The 14805-nt window shown below is 44.7% G+C and overlaps 1 protein-coding gene across 1 annotated transcript; it reads left to right on the top strand.

Annotated features, from left to right (window-relative positions):
* The first annotated feature begins 4647 nt into the window (after window positions 1-4647).
* CNIH1 (cornichon family member 1) lies at window positions 4648-12376 on the top strand. Its single transcript, XM_086749694.1, has 5 exons — window positions 4648-4820; window positions 6239-6307; window positions 9606-9718; window positions 10527-10670; window positions 11462-12376. Exons 1-5 carry the CDS (start codon window positions 4740-4742, stop codon window positions 11487-11489), a joined length of 435 nt encoding a protein of 144 aa, XP_086605820.1. The 5' UTR covers window positions 4648-4739; the 3' UTR covers window positions 11490-12376.
* The last annotated feature ends 2429 nt before the right edge of the window (window positions 12377-14805 follow it).

The raw sequence follows: 14805 nt of genomic DNA, 5'->3' as shown, positions 1-14805 counted from the left end.
TGCAGCCGGGCCAGGGCAGGACTTCAATCTCAGGAACACCCAGGGGGATGGATTTCTAGCGCTGGGAGAGCCTTGAGCTGATTTGATAATACGGATATAGCTGGAGAGATCAAAAGCAAGATTTGTAAAGGAATTTAGATGTAGATGAAGGCTTTTGAAACCCTACTTAGTGTGATTGGAGTGTGTAAATACACACTGGGCCTGAAGGTGCCGTACTCAAGGCCACGTGGGATGTCTGTGGGAGAACAAGGGAGACTTTTTTCAGGTGGTGTCATTTGGTACCAGATGTAACGCCATCTTAAAATGCTACCACTGTGGTTTCAGCTTCTGTTTGTTCAGGCTGGTATCGCTGTGCTGGTTTATATTTGGATCAGAACTTAGAAGTTCTTGGAAGAGCTAAGGACCAGGGGTGGCATTTTCAGAGTCGTCGCTGCTACGGTTAGGCTAATACAGAATGTTTTGGAAAATCCTCCTCTTGGTTTGTTAATGAGCAGCTGAATCCTGAAACGCATTATAAAATAGTTCTTGAAAACACAGTCACTGGTCCCTTTGCCTAATCACACCCGGGTATTATGCCATGGGCTCAGAATGGTACGGACAGCCATTAACAGGAGCTCTACACAGCAAGAGAAAAACAACCCCTGTTATTAAAAGGACAGGTTTTCAGTATTTAGCTTATTAAAAGAAAACTGTTGCCATCTGACAGCAAACGTTGGAGGGATTGAGGCCACGAGTGGATTCCATAATGAGATGTGGGGAGATGCCTGGCAGTGTCTGTGTTTTGAAACGGAGTTTTAAATGTGGTTCTTGTTTCTCTTGAGACTTGCTTTCATGTGCAAAAGGATTTGTAATGTTAATTTGTTTATGTAGTCACATAGATAAACGGGGATTCTAAAGATGAGTTAATTAGCGCAACAGGAAAGGATATTTACCAGCTTGGAAAGGAAGCTGGTGCGCTCGCAAGTCCTGGGATCTTTTCATCCTGCTGATCAAAGACTGAGCAGTGAACCAACATCCTCCCTCCTGATGTCTGTTGGCACATAAATGAGGTAAGCGGGTGCAGAGACCGTGCACTTCTGCTGCTCCTGACGTGGATTTAAAAGGTGTGCAGAAAGGTGACCTCTGCTAGAGTACAGGCACCCGGAGAGTCTCTTCTAAACTCGAGAGAAATACTCAGATTTTCCTCTCTGAAAACCCAGTAAGCGAAGTCTTTATTGAAGTCAGCAGGATGTTTATTACCGAGTTCAATGGTATTAGATCCTTCCCTGATATCTGTAACCGAAATGCCTGTTTTTTCCAGGGATATTATTTTTAATGTTGAAGAATGTGGTTAATCCGTGCATTTCTACCATGACAACTCAGAGAAATTGCTCTGCAGTCTTCCCTCACAGCTCTCTGCCAAAGCACTGCTGTCACGACCTGCCAGAGTGTTCTTTCTTCAGCTAAATCTTCCTCATGAACAGGCTGTAACACGCTGAATTATGACTGATTATACGTCTGTTTTCCGATAAGGACAAATACTGGAGAGGGATTTAAGATGAAGTGAACAGACGCTGACATTTCTCCTCGGGATTCCAATCAGGATTAAACTCAGTGAGTCCACGCTAAAAGGAAACTGCGTTAAAGGCCACAGGCCATCTCCAGATCTCCACTGTGTTTTCCTTACACTGTTTACAAAGTTTAACTGGAGAAAATTCTGAGAAGATACTCAGAATAAAAATAAATAAATGAATGAAATCATTAGATCCTTTTCTACAGAATTTGCTCTTCATTTCCTTTTGTATTATCATAAAAGGACAATCTATAATACAAGAAATCCTTCAATGAACAAATCTTTGTTGTACAAGATTACAGCTGCCTTCCACTTTTCCTGACAAGATAATTGCAGCTGAACTGTATGCAAGCGTCAGAGGTAATAAAACGCTGCATTCCTTGAGGCAGAACTAATTGCAAATGCGCGTACATGGCTGACACACCTTTTTATTTCTGGCACCACACATCCCTGTTGCACAACGTTCTGTTGTACAACACACAGTATAATCAGCAACATAGCAACATGTTGCTTGCTGGTGTGTAGAACAAATCGGTTGTTTCCCTTCTCTTTCCCCGCGTTTCAGCTCATACGGATCATATATCCCAGTCCACACCCGTCAGCATCTGTTACAGCTGGAGTGCTGGGAAGGAAATCTTAACTGCTGCGGTGACCTGCGTGTTCAAACGGCCGCGATGCCGCTGACAGCGCTGTGGTGGCCAGCCCAGGCGCTACGTGAACAGCGGCTTGGCATAAGCCTGTCGTTAAAGCAGTCCAGGGCGTCCGGTATTACCCCCGCAGTTCGAGCCCTAGGTATCCTGTAGCAGAGTCTCAGGCTCCGAATCTTATTACGTAAATCATTTATTCAGATGGCACAGCTGGGAAAAATCAGCCCAAGCGAGTGCCTCCAGGGACGGACCCAGAACAAAGAAATCCCTGGACAACTCTGCCCTGTGCACCCACCCCTCACGCACCTTGCACGTGCCTTTTGGTCTATGGCAATCATGGGTCTGGGGTCTTCTAACACCTCACTGGATTCCTTCTCTGTCTCCAGACAGCGTTAACTGGCCTTGCAGCAGTCAACAACAGCTGCAACTCAACAAGACGAGAACAGCCAAGGAAGAGGAGATCAATCGGTTGTTGACTGTTGCAGCCTCCTTATCTTCTGGTTCGCGCTGGTCCCAGTGCCCTCCCTTGATGGAACTCGGTGAAAGCGACGAAAACTCTGTAAGAGTTCAAGGCAAGTTCACAGCTTGTGGCCTAAGGCTTCTGCAAGCCTCACCACTCATGCTAAGTAACGCCAGGCATTCAGTACACCAAATCACACAACATCACGTTATGACACTGACATCCTCATGCTAAGTGACTCATTCTGTTTCTAACACCTTATTCAAGCTAACGACTGGTATTTCTTAACCCTGTGTAGAGCCCTTAGTGCATATTTATGTGTCCTGAAGTACTAATTCCTGTGTTACAGGTGAGCCTGGTGGCCTGTAGTGCGTCTTGTGGGGAGCCAGATCCTTTTTATGAACCATATTTAGTAGACTTGGTGCCAGAGCATCTGTAATTCTGCAGGGCTTTGCCTCACCAGGGCGGCGCCCTCGTAACAGCTGAAGCAGTGATGGCCGCTATATCTGGGTGCCTTTTTAAGTAAATACCTACCTCAAATGGGTCAAACTGCTCGTTTCCACAGTGCAAAGACCAGCATTCCCCAGTCCCAAAGTACAACAGCATCTCTGCACACATCCTCTGTTTCATTACCTCCCGCAGCTTTTCTGATGCAAATGACCCTCCAGGATGGCTCAGGAAAGGCCTAAAATGGGGAGGTGGAACACCGAGCATCAGGTCTTCCAGCAAAGCCCAGCCAAAGGGCCTTGGGAGTAAGCGTATGTGTGGCTCGAGGCTACTTGAAGTAAGAAATAAGCGGTGTGCTAATAAATAAGGCCTAATGAAGCATCTAATAAGTTATATGTAGAAAAGCAAGTTATTGCAGAAGAAGACGTTGGTGCCCTGTTGTTTCTAACTCACTCCTCGGGAGAGTTAGAAGGCTCCTGGGGCAGCTGCCCAGGCTGCAGTGCCCGCCCCACGCTCACCCCTTGTTTTCTTACCCTTTAATTAATATTCACTAAGGTTCATTTTTAAACTTGTTTTCTGGATTTCACACCGGAGTTTCATTGGTCGTAATGACACCGCAGCAGTTTTATGGGAGTAGTTTGGGGATGAGATGAGTGATTTTGTACTGAAAAGTAAACCTTTATGTTCACATAAAGGTTTCCTAAACAGCTCATTTGCTACGGTTTTCCCTCTTATGTGGTGAAGGAAATAAAGCTTCTGCTCATCTCTCATTGTGACACTCAATTAATTACATGTAAAGCTTTCCGGCAGGTATGACCAGAAAATATTATTTACTATTTGGCAGGTGTGAGTTTTATGGAAATCATTACTTACACTGCACGTCTGTGGGAAATGATTGAAGCAATACTACCCAGCCACTCCTTTATTGCAGGGTATCATTGCTCAAAACAAAAATGACTTTTATCTGACCCTGTGGAAGGAAAGCATGTGATGTTCTCCTCAAACTATTTGTTTTCTTGCTGTTTCTTCTGAGCAAGCCCCAAATTGTACCGATTTGGGATTGTATGAACCAGGTACCCACCTCTGTGGCACATGCAGCACGCTCTTCTCCAATACTTCTTCCTAAGAATGAACGTTTCCCTTTTCTCCAGACTTAGCTCATAGTTACCAGGTAATCCTCTCCTAAATGCCACTATGTTTATTGCGATCGCATGCCCCGTCTCCCACATTTCGACCTCAAAACCAACTTCTTATCCAGCTTTAGGTCAAATTCCAGTTTCAAGTTGATTTTTACCCCCGTTTCCCTGTTCTTTGGCTCCGTGGGCTCACAAATATACGTTTTCGTGTCCCCTGTCTCCCGCCGGGGAGCTCCCCACCGCGGGTTCCCCCGTGGGAGGGGGAGGGGGGGGGGAAACACAACCCCCAAACCAAACCCCACGAGAAAATGGCGGCCGGCGCCTTGGCGGCGGTGCCGGCGGGCGCCGGCAGGGGGCGCCGCGGTGCGGGGCGGGGCGGGCCGCGGTGCGGCTGCGCGGCGGCGGGCGCGTCCGGTCCGGTCCCGGCGGTGAATGATCGCGCCCGGCATCCCCCGCGCCGCTCCCGGCCCCGCCGCGGTTCGCCCGGCCCCGCCGCCATGGCCTTCACCTTCGCCGCCTTCTGCTACATGCTGGCGCTGCTGCTCACCGCCGCCCTCATCTTCTTCGCCATCTGGCATGTGAGTGCGTGTCGGCGGGGGTTGTGGGGGGGCGGCCTGAAAGGCCGGTGTCCCGCGTCCCGCCCCTCGCCGGGCCCAGAGCGGGATCCTACCGGTGCGGCCCGTTTCCCGTGGAGCCGCCGCTGCCCGGCTGGAGGCCCCGGGCGCTCCCCGGGCTCCGCCCGCTGCCGGGGCGGGGGGGCATGGCCTCCTTTGCGGCGGGAGGGGTTTTCCCGCTCTTTGTGTCGGTGCCGGGCGGTTTAAAGAGCGACCGGACCCGGTGGGGGGGGCAGCTGAGGTACCGCGTCTGGTCCCCGCCGTCATCGTTGTCTTCAGGTGGAAATCGGGCAGTGCTTGTCTGTGAACAAAAATACTTCTCGAGCTCTGGCATAAGATCCATCGATTTTATTAAATAATATCTTAAATAAGTCCAGCCTTTTTAGAATAGCGGTTGAAAATTTTTTTTAGTCTGAAGTCTTGGCTGCTTATTAACAGAAATAATGAGTTAAGTGTTGCACTCTTTTCACGCTTTATATTGAGACTTAATTCTGGAGATTTTTAGATTGTTGTTATTTTTTTGAGAGTTTTCCCTCTTGAGCCCGGCGCAGGCAGAGGAAGCGGAGCGGGAGCCTGCCTTGGATGGGCTGCGGGACGCTGCGCTGGGAGAGGACGCGAGAGGGATGTTGTTCTTGGCACCGTGTCCAGCTCCACGGTTGTCCTTAACGAAAACTGTTCTGTGGTCGTATCGGCCCTGTCCTGTGAGCGTACTGGGGCTTGTCCTGAACGCAGACGAACCTCCCTGTGAATCGGGCTGTCTTGAGACTTTTTTTCATGTTTGGTGAGGTATTTGTTCTGTAGGCGTGGCTTTGGTTGTGCTTTATGCTGCATCTTTGTCTGATTTTCATGGCATGAAAAGGCCAAACGTACACAGGGGTTTTTTATGGATGCGCCTTTTGACATACGGGCAGGGTCGGCATTTAGTTTGAGAGCAACCGTTTGGCTGCTTTTAAGATGGCTGTTGCTTTTTCTTCGTTAATGAAACCCCGTGTCGGGTTCCTTCTGGCAACTCGAGAGTGGCTTGTGGCATTTTGGGGTGGGTGCACAGAGCGGGTCTGCGCACAGCCAGCGGGGTTGAAAACCGCTGACAGGGACACGTGAAATTCCTTGCTGGTGGGGAGGTGAAGAGGCAGAGTGTGGGCAGAGGCCTCTGAATGCCCGCGCATCTGCTGCTTTCTTGTTTGTATAACCTATTTCAAACGTGCCTCACCTGTGGGTTTATGACTTTAGAAGAAATTTTATAAGTTTAGAAGAAATTATGTTCCCAAATAGGCTGTTAGCAGTTGAACCTTATGGCTCTGTACCAAAATGTCACTTTTCGTGGATAAAATATGTTGTTGCTTCTGGACTGATGGGTCACAACCGTTTCATTTTTTTCCTAGATTATAGCTTTTGATGAACTGAAGACCGATTACAAGAATCCCATAGACCAATGTAACACACTCAATCCTGTAAGTTGCGTGCTAAACGTTTTTAAAATAAATGTACGTAAAGTGATTGGGTTTCATGTTTTCTTGCTATAATCGAACTAGCAAATAGAATTGCATCTGGGTTGAGCAAAACTAGCTGTTGGATAGACGCTCTAGGGAAGATTCTTTATCTGATTCTTTACGTTCAAGTTGAATATTCTGACTGTTATTAATCTGCTGATGATCTTGTCAGCTGTCGTACTAACATTCTTTCAATCTGCTTTCTACGTTTTCGGCACAAAGACAGTTGAAAAGGTCAAAAAGATTAAAAGAGTCAAAATTGCATTAAAGGTGTGTACTGCTTTTCAGTTTAACGTTTTTAATGCCACTTCCCTTTCATTTTGTTAGGAACATTTGTAATACTATTAAGCTGTTTCGTTTAGTGTGCCTGTTCATCTGCTTGTTATTCGTTTGTTGGGGTTTATAACGACTTCATGAATTTCCATACTTTGTGCAAACCAATTTTGCTTGCTTACCCAGTGAAGTGGGGAAAACTGTTACATGCCTGTGGCACGTCCTTTTGATGAGCTGGAGTAACTCCAGGTAGAAATAAATAGTCCTTTTCAAGCAAGATTTGTTGAACCCTGAGTTTATAGGAGACCAGTTGTTTTTTTAAGCATTGGCCAGGTAAATTCAGATCTCGTTGGAGGATTTAGGTGGGCTTAACGTGATAGGCAGCATCTTCACTTCTTTGTTCAGCATTCCAGGATCAGGGATGCATCTTGGTGTCCTCTCTTGGATGCAACTCTGATACTCCCTGGTTTGTGAAAAGAATTTCAGACAAACTATTTGCTTGCATCTGTAGCAGGCCAGTAATAAAAGGGATGCTCGTTAAAGAGCATGGAGTTTGATACAGCAGGTTTTTCGTGCATTTCTCATTGTTTTTACTTTGGCTTGGTGAGCCCAGGCTGAGGTAGAATGCAGGGGCAGCACAGCAGTGCGGCCTGAACTGTAACTTCATTGTGTTTTGAAGAGTTAAGTGAATTATACAAATGAAAAATGAATTTACGGTAGCTGGGGGGGGGGAATAAATGCGTGTTAGACATGCAACCTGTAAATTGACAGCGAGTATTACAGCATGTGCTCAGGAGGGGAGGAGAAGAGGTGACAGGCAGAGGATTGCATCTCAGAGTGAGGTTTGCTGCTCAGGTAGCTGCGCATCTAACAGTTTCCCTTGCTTGGTCCGTTCTACGGTCATTTCTGCTACAGTATGGGGAAAGGCAAATTCTCATTACATTTATGCATTATGATCTTATCGCAACCTTTGAAGTATTATAATGTGCATGTTTAACACAAATATTAACCTTCTGTTAACCCCCGTGCATGTAGTGTTTATTTACATGATAGCTTTATGAACTGAAAATATTAAATAACTTAATATTTGCTGTTCTTGTGAAAGTAGATTGGCCACTAAAAGTGAAGTTAAGATCCGGACTCTTGAGGGGATCTGGTAAATGGTGCTGGACCAACACACTGCAGTGTTGTTTTCCTGTACAAAGAGTCAAAAATCTTGGTAGGAATTGAGACACATCAGGAGAAAGATTAGCCCAGAATAGTAACTGCTTAGTACACTGTTGATGCCTTCTCTTCCCCGCTCCTATTATAGTCGTATCTCTTCTCAGCAGCGAGATTTCTTCCTCCCTCGCTTCTCTGATAAATGTCGTGGTAGAATATGATGTGGTTCGTTTTCCTTTAGGACAGGCAGGGAGGATAAAGTGTGGTAGATTTGAAAGAGAGAGGTATTCTGCTGTGGGAGTGGGGTGTAATAAACAAGGTAAAGGAAAATCTGTTTGGAGAGGTGTAGTTAAATAAACTACAGATTTTCAGACCTGGTAAATCTTGTCTCAGCGGGCTGCCAAATGCACTGTGTTTTGGATAGGGTGGTGGTTGTTCTGCTGTAAGTAATTGCCAAGCTGTGAATGGTAAGTATACAAAGAGGGATCTGGACAGAAATATTTACTTGAAACATTTCATGTATGACAACTTTTTTTTTTGTTGATGGTTTGACGCAAGTTTGCTTTGTTTGATATTCTCCATTTAGAGAAGCAGAATGTTGTAGCAAAGTAGGTGGTGAGAATGTCTGTTTGGTGGTGGGTTTTAGATTTCTAGGAAGGTATTCTTGGGGTTTAAAACAAGTATCTGCTTAGAGAGAATGAAAAACATTGTAAGACACAGATACTTTAGTGTTGTCAGCCTATGCAACATTAGTCGTATCACACAAAGAGGGCCAGAGCGTGTGGGGTGTGTGCATGCGTACGCACACAAAGACAGTTGGAGTCCTTAGGCAGAAACGGAGTATTTTCCATGAGGAGATGTTTTAGTGGTCCTGTGTTGAGAAGTCAGAAGCGTACAGATTTGCTTCTTTCTGAATTGCGTGGTAAAGGAGTAAATGATGTCACGTTGGGGTCACTTGTTTTAGAAAATTTTACTTTTTTGGCCCGTGTGAGACTTTGCTGGCTCTCTGCATGCGTTTAATCTCCGTATCTCTCCATGATTCCTATTAATACACTAATAGTACCTGGCATCTCACGCTTCCCGTGGTTTCATAGTAAACTGGTAATGAGCTCTGTGGCCTTCTGCTGGAAAGCATGACGCTCTCAAGCATGCGTGTTGGGTACTTGTGGAGGAAAAGGAAGCTGGCTAACGCGCCCCGAAGCGTATGCGCACAGCTGCTGCCGTGCCCTCCTGCGCTGCCGGCAGCACAGCCCTGTCTCTGCGCGGACCCCTGTGCGTAGCCGTGTGACTGCTGGTTTGGTTTGGTAAAGCTCTGCCTGGGATATTACATTTTGGCAATACTTTGAATTTTAAAAATTATGTATGGATGAATACCAAAACGAAGCTGTAAAGTAGGAAACACCAAAACATCTTTTTGCCTATAAAGCGTTACATGGAGCATGTTTCCTACGGATATTTCTCTGTTGCATGAGCAGAAATATCTCTATGATCTCTTCTGCTACGAAGGTCATGTATAAAGCGTGGAATCTGATAACAGTGCACTTAATTTAATAGAAGCAATAAAAAAAACTATTGATCTGAGCATTTAATTTTGTAAATTTTTCTTCTTGGTTCATGAACATCACGTGAAGGCAGCAAGGCACGTACTGCTGGTTGCTGTTTTCACTTTCTGCAGTCTTGTTCTTGTTAGTGTTTTGTTGGTTTTTTTTTTTTTTTTTTTTTAAAGAATAGTTTTTTAAACAATAGCTTACCTCCAAAATAGATTAAACACCACACATTTTGCTTTGAGTAATCAAAAATCCTAACTCCTGTTTTTCTTTTCCAGCTTGTACTTCCAGAGTACCTCATCCATGCATTCTTCTGTGTTATGTTTCTCTGTGCAGCAGAGTGGCTTACGCTGGGTCTCAATATGCCTTTGTTGGCTTATCATATTTGGAGGTAATACTGACGAGTCTGGCGTCTCTGTGCTCTGTTAATCGTTATCATTCTCCCGTTGCAGTGCTGCCCGTTAAGTGTTCTGTGTCTTTGGCAAATAAAGGTGCTTTCTGATGCGACACTGAGAAAGTTAGTGGCTATAAACTGAGAACCATCACTTTGCTTTCTCTGTCATTTTTATTTGTTGTTCTCTTGTGCTGCGCAAGAACCGAGTTGTTGTGTGCGGAAGGCGGCCGGCATGTCAAAGCTGTCCTGAGGCTGCAGATTCCCGGTGTGGATTGCCAGCAGCAGCGGCAATCCTGCTTTCCTCCTGCCACTAAGACATGGGCACCACCTCTCCTTCTGCTGGTATTAGAGCTGTGCAGGGAGGAAATGCTCATACTTTTGCTGGTAGCCCACATTAAACTGCAATTTCAGGATGGTTTTGTGAGTATTCCTTCAGCATGGTAACCAGCATGCGTTGTATGTAGGTTACATAGGGTTGTACATTGGTCTCTTCTCCAGCTTTTCCAACCCTTTCATAAGGAATCCCATTTTTCATTTATTTCTAAATTTGCCCTGTTTCCTTTTGGTATACCGGAGTTCAGCACGGTTTAAGGCTGAACTCCGTCTGTGAAAGCTCTTCCGTAGGCAGGTTTAGTTTGGAGCTTTGTGTTGCCTTGGCGGTTCGCCATCTCCTGCGCGGAGCTGACGGACTTTGCTGTAAGGGGTGCGATTCCTTGTCTCGGTCCCGGTATTACTTGGCGGGTGGGGGACAGGAACCAATGTTTGCCATTGCCGTCACCAAAAAACTAACTGTCATCACTTTCAGGTACATGAGTAGACCTGTGATGAGTGGCCCTGGTCTGTACGATCCTACAACCATCATGAATGCAGATATTTTAGCCTATTGCCAGAAAGAAGGATGGTGCAAATTAGCGTTCTACCTTCTATCATTTTTTTACTACCTATACGGGTAAGTGTTTTTCCTGTCTCACATCTAATTTTCAGTCTGAAATTTTGGGCTCAGTGCACAAGAGAAATTTTGTACGTAGGACTCTATGTAGTGCCAACTTTCCCAGAAAAGAATTGACAGTCACCAGTTATTGTGTTTTAAAACACAAATCTTAATTTGGTTGGAATTACTAATTTGGATCTGGAGACTTGAAAGCTCCAAGCTTTTCTTCTTTTAAGCGTAACGTAATAACCACCTCTAGAATTTTAATTAAGAAGCTGGAACAGTAATATTTCCTGAGTAAGTAGGTGTTTTGATGTAAATGTGATTTTTGTTGAAGTAAAAGGTAGAAGAGTCATTCGAAGAGTGAAATGGGGTGGGATTCTCAAAAGCCAGTGCCACCGCCCCGTTCCTGCTCCCAGTGCTTCCTTGTTCCATGCTGCTCTGAGTGGGGTGGCGCGGGAAGCGGCGTGCAGCCGCCTCCTTCCCCTCGGCACGCTGCGCTTCTTCCAGCGCGGCTGGAATAGTTCAGGCTTTTGACGTAGGCGTCGTGTTCATGCAGGGCTCCCTGTTACGGTGTCTCTTGGCCCAGTGACCACTGGTGGTTGCACCAGGTCATGTCTTGCTTTATAAAACCTTTGAAGGTCCCTTCCAACCCTAACCATTCTATGATTCTGCATGTGTTGTGTAAAATACTTAGTCACAGTCCCTGTACCTCACTCAGATTTGTTCCGTAGAATACGCGACTGTATAATTAAATGCATAATGCTGATCAAAATGGTCCATCTTAATGTTTTTATTTTGTTTTCCAGCATGATTTATGTTCTGGTGAGCTCTTAAGAAGACATTCAGCAAGCTGTGTTCCAGTTAAGTGCATGCAAAAGCCACAAAACATGGATTCTTTACGACGAGAACCTCGTACCAAGATTAAATACGGAATCTGATGATTACGTTTGCGTTAGAGAAACAATGACTCCCCTATTTTTAAAAGATTTCCACATTTTATACTTGTGGAAAGACTGTTTTCTTATATTTTACCGGGACACTGAGATTAAAGAATTACATGTAAATTAATACAAAAGTTACTGGGTTTTGAAAAGTTTTGACTTTGCACTCCATAAGGAACAGCCGTAATCTTCCAGTAGGGATTTGTGACTGACTAGCCTTAGTACACTAGAGATTTGCTTTAGGCTGGGCTTCGTAGCGGCTCCTCTGGACTTGCGTATCCCACTCTAACTGTAAACCGGCTGTAGGTGCTGATGCTTGGGAAGGACTGGAAGTGCTGCGTGCTCTACCTGTGGGCAGCGTTGGTCTTGAGAGATGAATTCATGGACACGATTGCAAAAATAGGAGTTCTGTTTTGGTTTATTTTATGATATTTTTTTCTGTCTGGTTAGTCTCTCCCTGTATATGCATGGTTCAGAGACTTCTGTATCTTCACGGAACGTTAGCCTTGCTTTAATCTCAAGCGTATGTCATTGTGATAGGAGAAGTTGAATTGTCCATGGAGGAATGAATTTAAATTATGATTATTTTTTTTTTTTACATGTCTGTGCTGTTTTATTAACTAACAGACAAACGACAACGTTTATCAAGTCCAGTGATGAAAATACTCGTAAGAGTAATACTACAGACCTTTTCAAAGCAGAAAGCGAGATTGTGAAACTGCCCTGCTGTTCCTTAGTGCAATAAATAATAAAAAGAAATCTCAAATTCAGAAACACTTATTTTTACCTGGTGCCTTGTTTTGTTTTTAAATTGAACAGACACTTGCCGTATTCATCTGTTTGTTTTATGATGGATAATTGCATTACCTTTTAAAAATAGAATACATCTGGAAAAGGGAAGCTCTGATTTCCTGCTTTTTTTTTCTTTTTTTTCACGGATTTACAGATAAACAGTAGGTGGGGCAGGAGGAAGATGTTCAGCTAAGCTGATAATATGCATTGAATTGTGACTGCGAACAGCTGCTTAATTTAGGAGTAATAATTAGGAATCTTTTTCATTTACCCATGCTGGAGAATAATGAATAATTTCCCAGTTCTAGTAAAACATTTTTGTATAAAACTGTGTATTTGTTCACTTTGGGTCTCTCGGGCATCAGATGCAAGAAAAGTCGTACGAGTGGCTGCACTGGGTTCGACCAGAAACCCAGCTGCTCCAGTACTGGTGTGCTGGCAGTGCCAGCGGCTAAGGAAGAAGCCTGTGAAACGGGGCAGGTATTGAATATCTCTGCCGGAATAGTGGCAGAATGCGTTTTGGAACCTGCCTGTTCCAGATTTCCTGAGCTAGAGCTTTGGCATTTTAAACAGCCCTTGAGTAGCTTTTCTTCCTTTAATTCAGTTGCTTTTTGAGCACTTTTATACCTGTAAGTATGGAAGCTACCCTGAGACAGTGGGTTCTGCAATGGAACTACTCGGGATGTACAAAATACTTGTTTACAAGTTCTGCTGGACTTCATTTCGTGCCTCTAAGCTCTTATTTTTTGAGGCATATTGAAAATTTCCCCTTTTCCACCTTATTTATGCTGGACGTGATTGAATAGATCTTCATTGTGTCATCTTTCAAAGCGGAGAAGTCTTAATCTCTTCTTGATTGGACGTCCTTCCGTAGCTTTGTGATTATCCTTTCTCCTCCACAAATTTTCGTTTTCTAAGCTACTGTCATCGCACAAGATTTGGGTGCCCAGGGGATTTAGAGCAGCGGTTTCCTGCTCTGTGCTTCTGAATTCCTCTCCTCTCTTTACAATGTACTAGGGGTTTGAGAATTCAGGCTGTGATAACTTCAAATTCTCTTTCCTAAGTAATGACACCTGACAGCTTATTCCGATGTATATAAAATTGTTTTTCTCATGTGTTTCTTCTTTGCATTTATTGACCCTTAATTTCCCATGCCATCGTTGCTCAAGCACTCAGCATTACAAGATTTATATTTTTCCTGACGGTCCCAAAACGTTTGCAGCACTTGCAGGCGTTACCTCGTGGCCCTTGTTTTCTGTGCAAAGGCACGGGTTCCAACCCGCGCACCTCTGGAGCCCTGCAAGGAGCCCCTCCTCGCCAAAACCGCGTTACTCCTCTTCTGCAATCCCTTTCCATCAGTTATCTGGCAAAAGCATTTTCTTCCTCATGGAATAATAATTTTGAGGTTTTAGCAAAATAATTTTTCAAAGGCTTTTTGGAAACTTGGGAATATTGTTCCTGTGGGATCATTTTTATTTTCCTGCTGTTTAGCACCTTCAGAGACTATTGTAAGACAGGACTTCAGCCTGCATAAGCAAAACTAATTAATTCCTTTTATTTTGTGTTTGTATATTTATTAATCTGTTACGGAAATTAGACTTACTGGCTCATAGCCCCTTGCTCTTCTTGCCTTCTAAAAAAATCCCTCACTCCCTTGGTACTTGGGCTGATTTAAGCCAAGTTACACAGCAGAATAAACAATGCAGGATTTCCTGAGTTCAACTGGGAAAAAAACCCAAACCTTCTGAAACCTCCCTCCAGCTGTGGAGTGGCTTTAGCTGGGAACATTTCTCAAAATGTTTGCAACCCTTGCGCTGTCCTGTGGATCCGCTGGCTTCACGCAGCAAGCGTGAAAGTGCCCGTCAGTTATCTGTAGCCGGTGATGGGCACCTCCCACCCGAGTTTTACCAGAGCAGTCCTTGTGAAAGCAACTGACGCGTGGGGATACGTGCGTACGATGCCTAGCTGGAGTACGTCATTTTGTGTTCAAATTGTGGACGTGGTAATAACTGATTTTGGGACTTCAGGAGTCAAAATACTGTGGAGAAAATAAAGAACATTTCCCTCTCGCTATCAGCAAGTTTCCAGCTAAGCTATCTGACAGATACTTAGTATCTGGATACCTTCAGTTGCAAGGATTCAGCGCCGAAGAAGGGACAGACAGACGCTTCTTTTTTCTGATTTATGTTTGAGTGTTGGGGAGTAGTGCTGGGGAAGGGACAGTGCAAGTTTTGAGCAAAGTATTCTCTAAGTGGTTCCACGCTGTGGAAACTGGGGAGAGTTCCTGTTGTCTGCCTTAGGAGTGAAGGGAAGAGCAGTAAGTGCTAACTAATCAGTAGGTAGCACCTTTAAACATGCGTTACAGTGTTTGAGTTCAAACACATTAACAGAAGCCTATAAATTTTAGAGATAGCAAA

This window comes from Chlamydotis macqueenii, chromosome 5 (genome assembly GCF_036417535.1).
Source record: "Chlamydotis macqueenii isolate bChlMac1 chromosome 5, bChlMac1.mat, whole genome shotgun sequence".
NCBI classification, from domain to species: domain Eukaryota; kingdom Metazoa; phylum Chordata; class Aves; order Otidiformes; family Otididae; genus Chlamydotis; species Chlamydotis macqueenii.
This window is presented reverse-complemented; position numbering and strand designations above follow the sequence as displayed.

What these genes read in the sequence shown, in the direction of transcription:
- CNIH1 (XM_086749694.1), top strand. Translation starts at nt 4,740, where the DNA reads ATGGCCTTCACCTTCGCCGCCTTCTGCTACATGCTGGCGCTGCTGCTC. An exon ending in TCTTCTTCGCCATCTGGCAT is followed by an intron (nt 4,821 to 6,238) that starts GTGAGTGCGTGT and finishes TTTTTTTCCTAG; the next exon opens with ATTATAGCTTTTGATGAACT. An exon ending in TTTTTTTACTACCTATACGG is followed by an intron (nt 10,671 to 11,461) that starts GTAAGTGTTTTT and finishes TTTGTTTTCCAG; the next exon opens with CATGATTTATGTTCTGGTGA.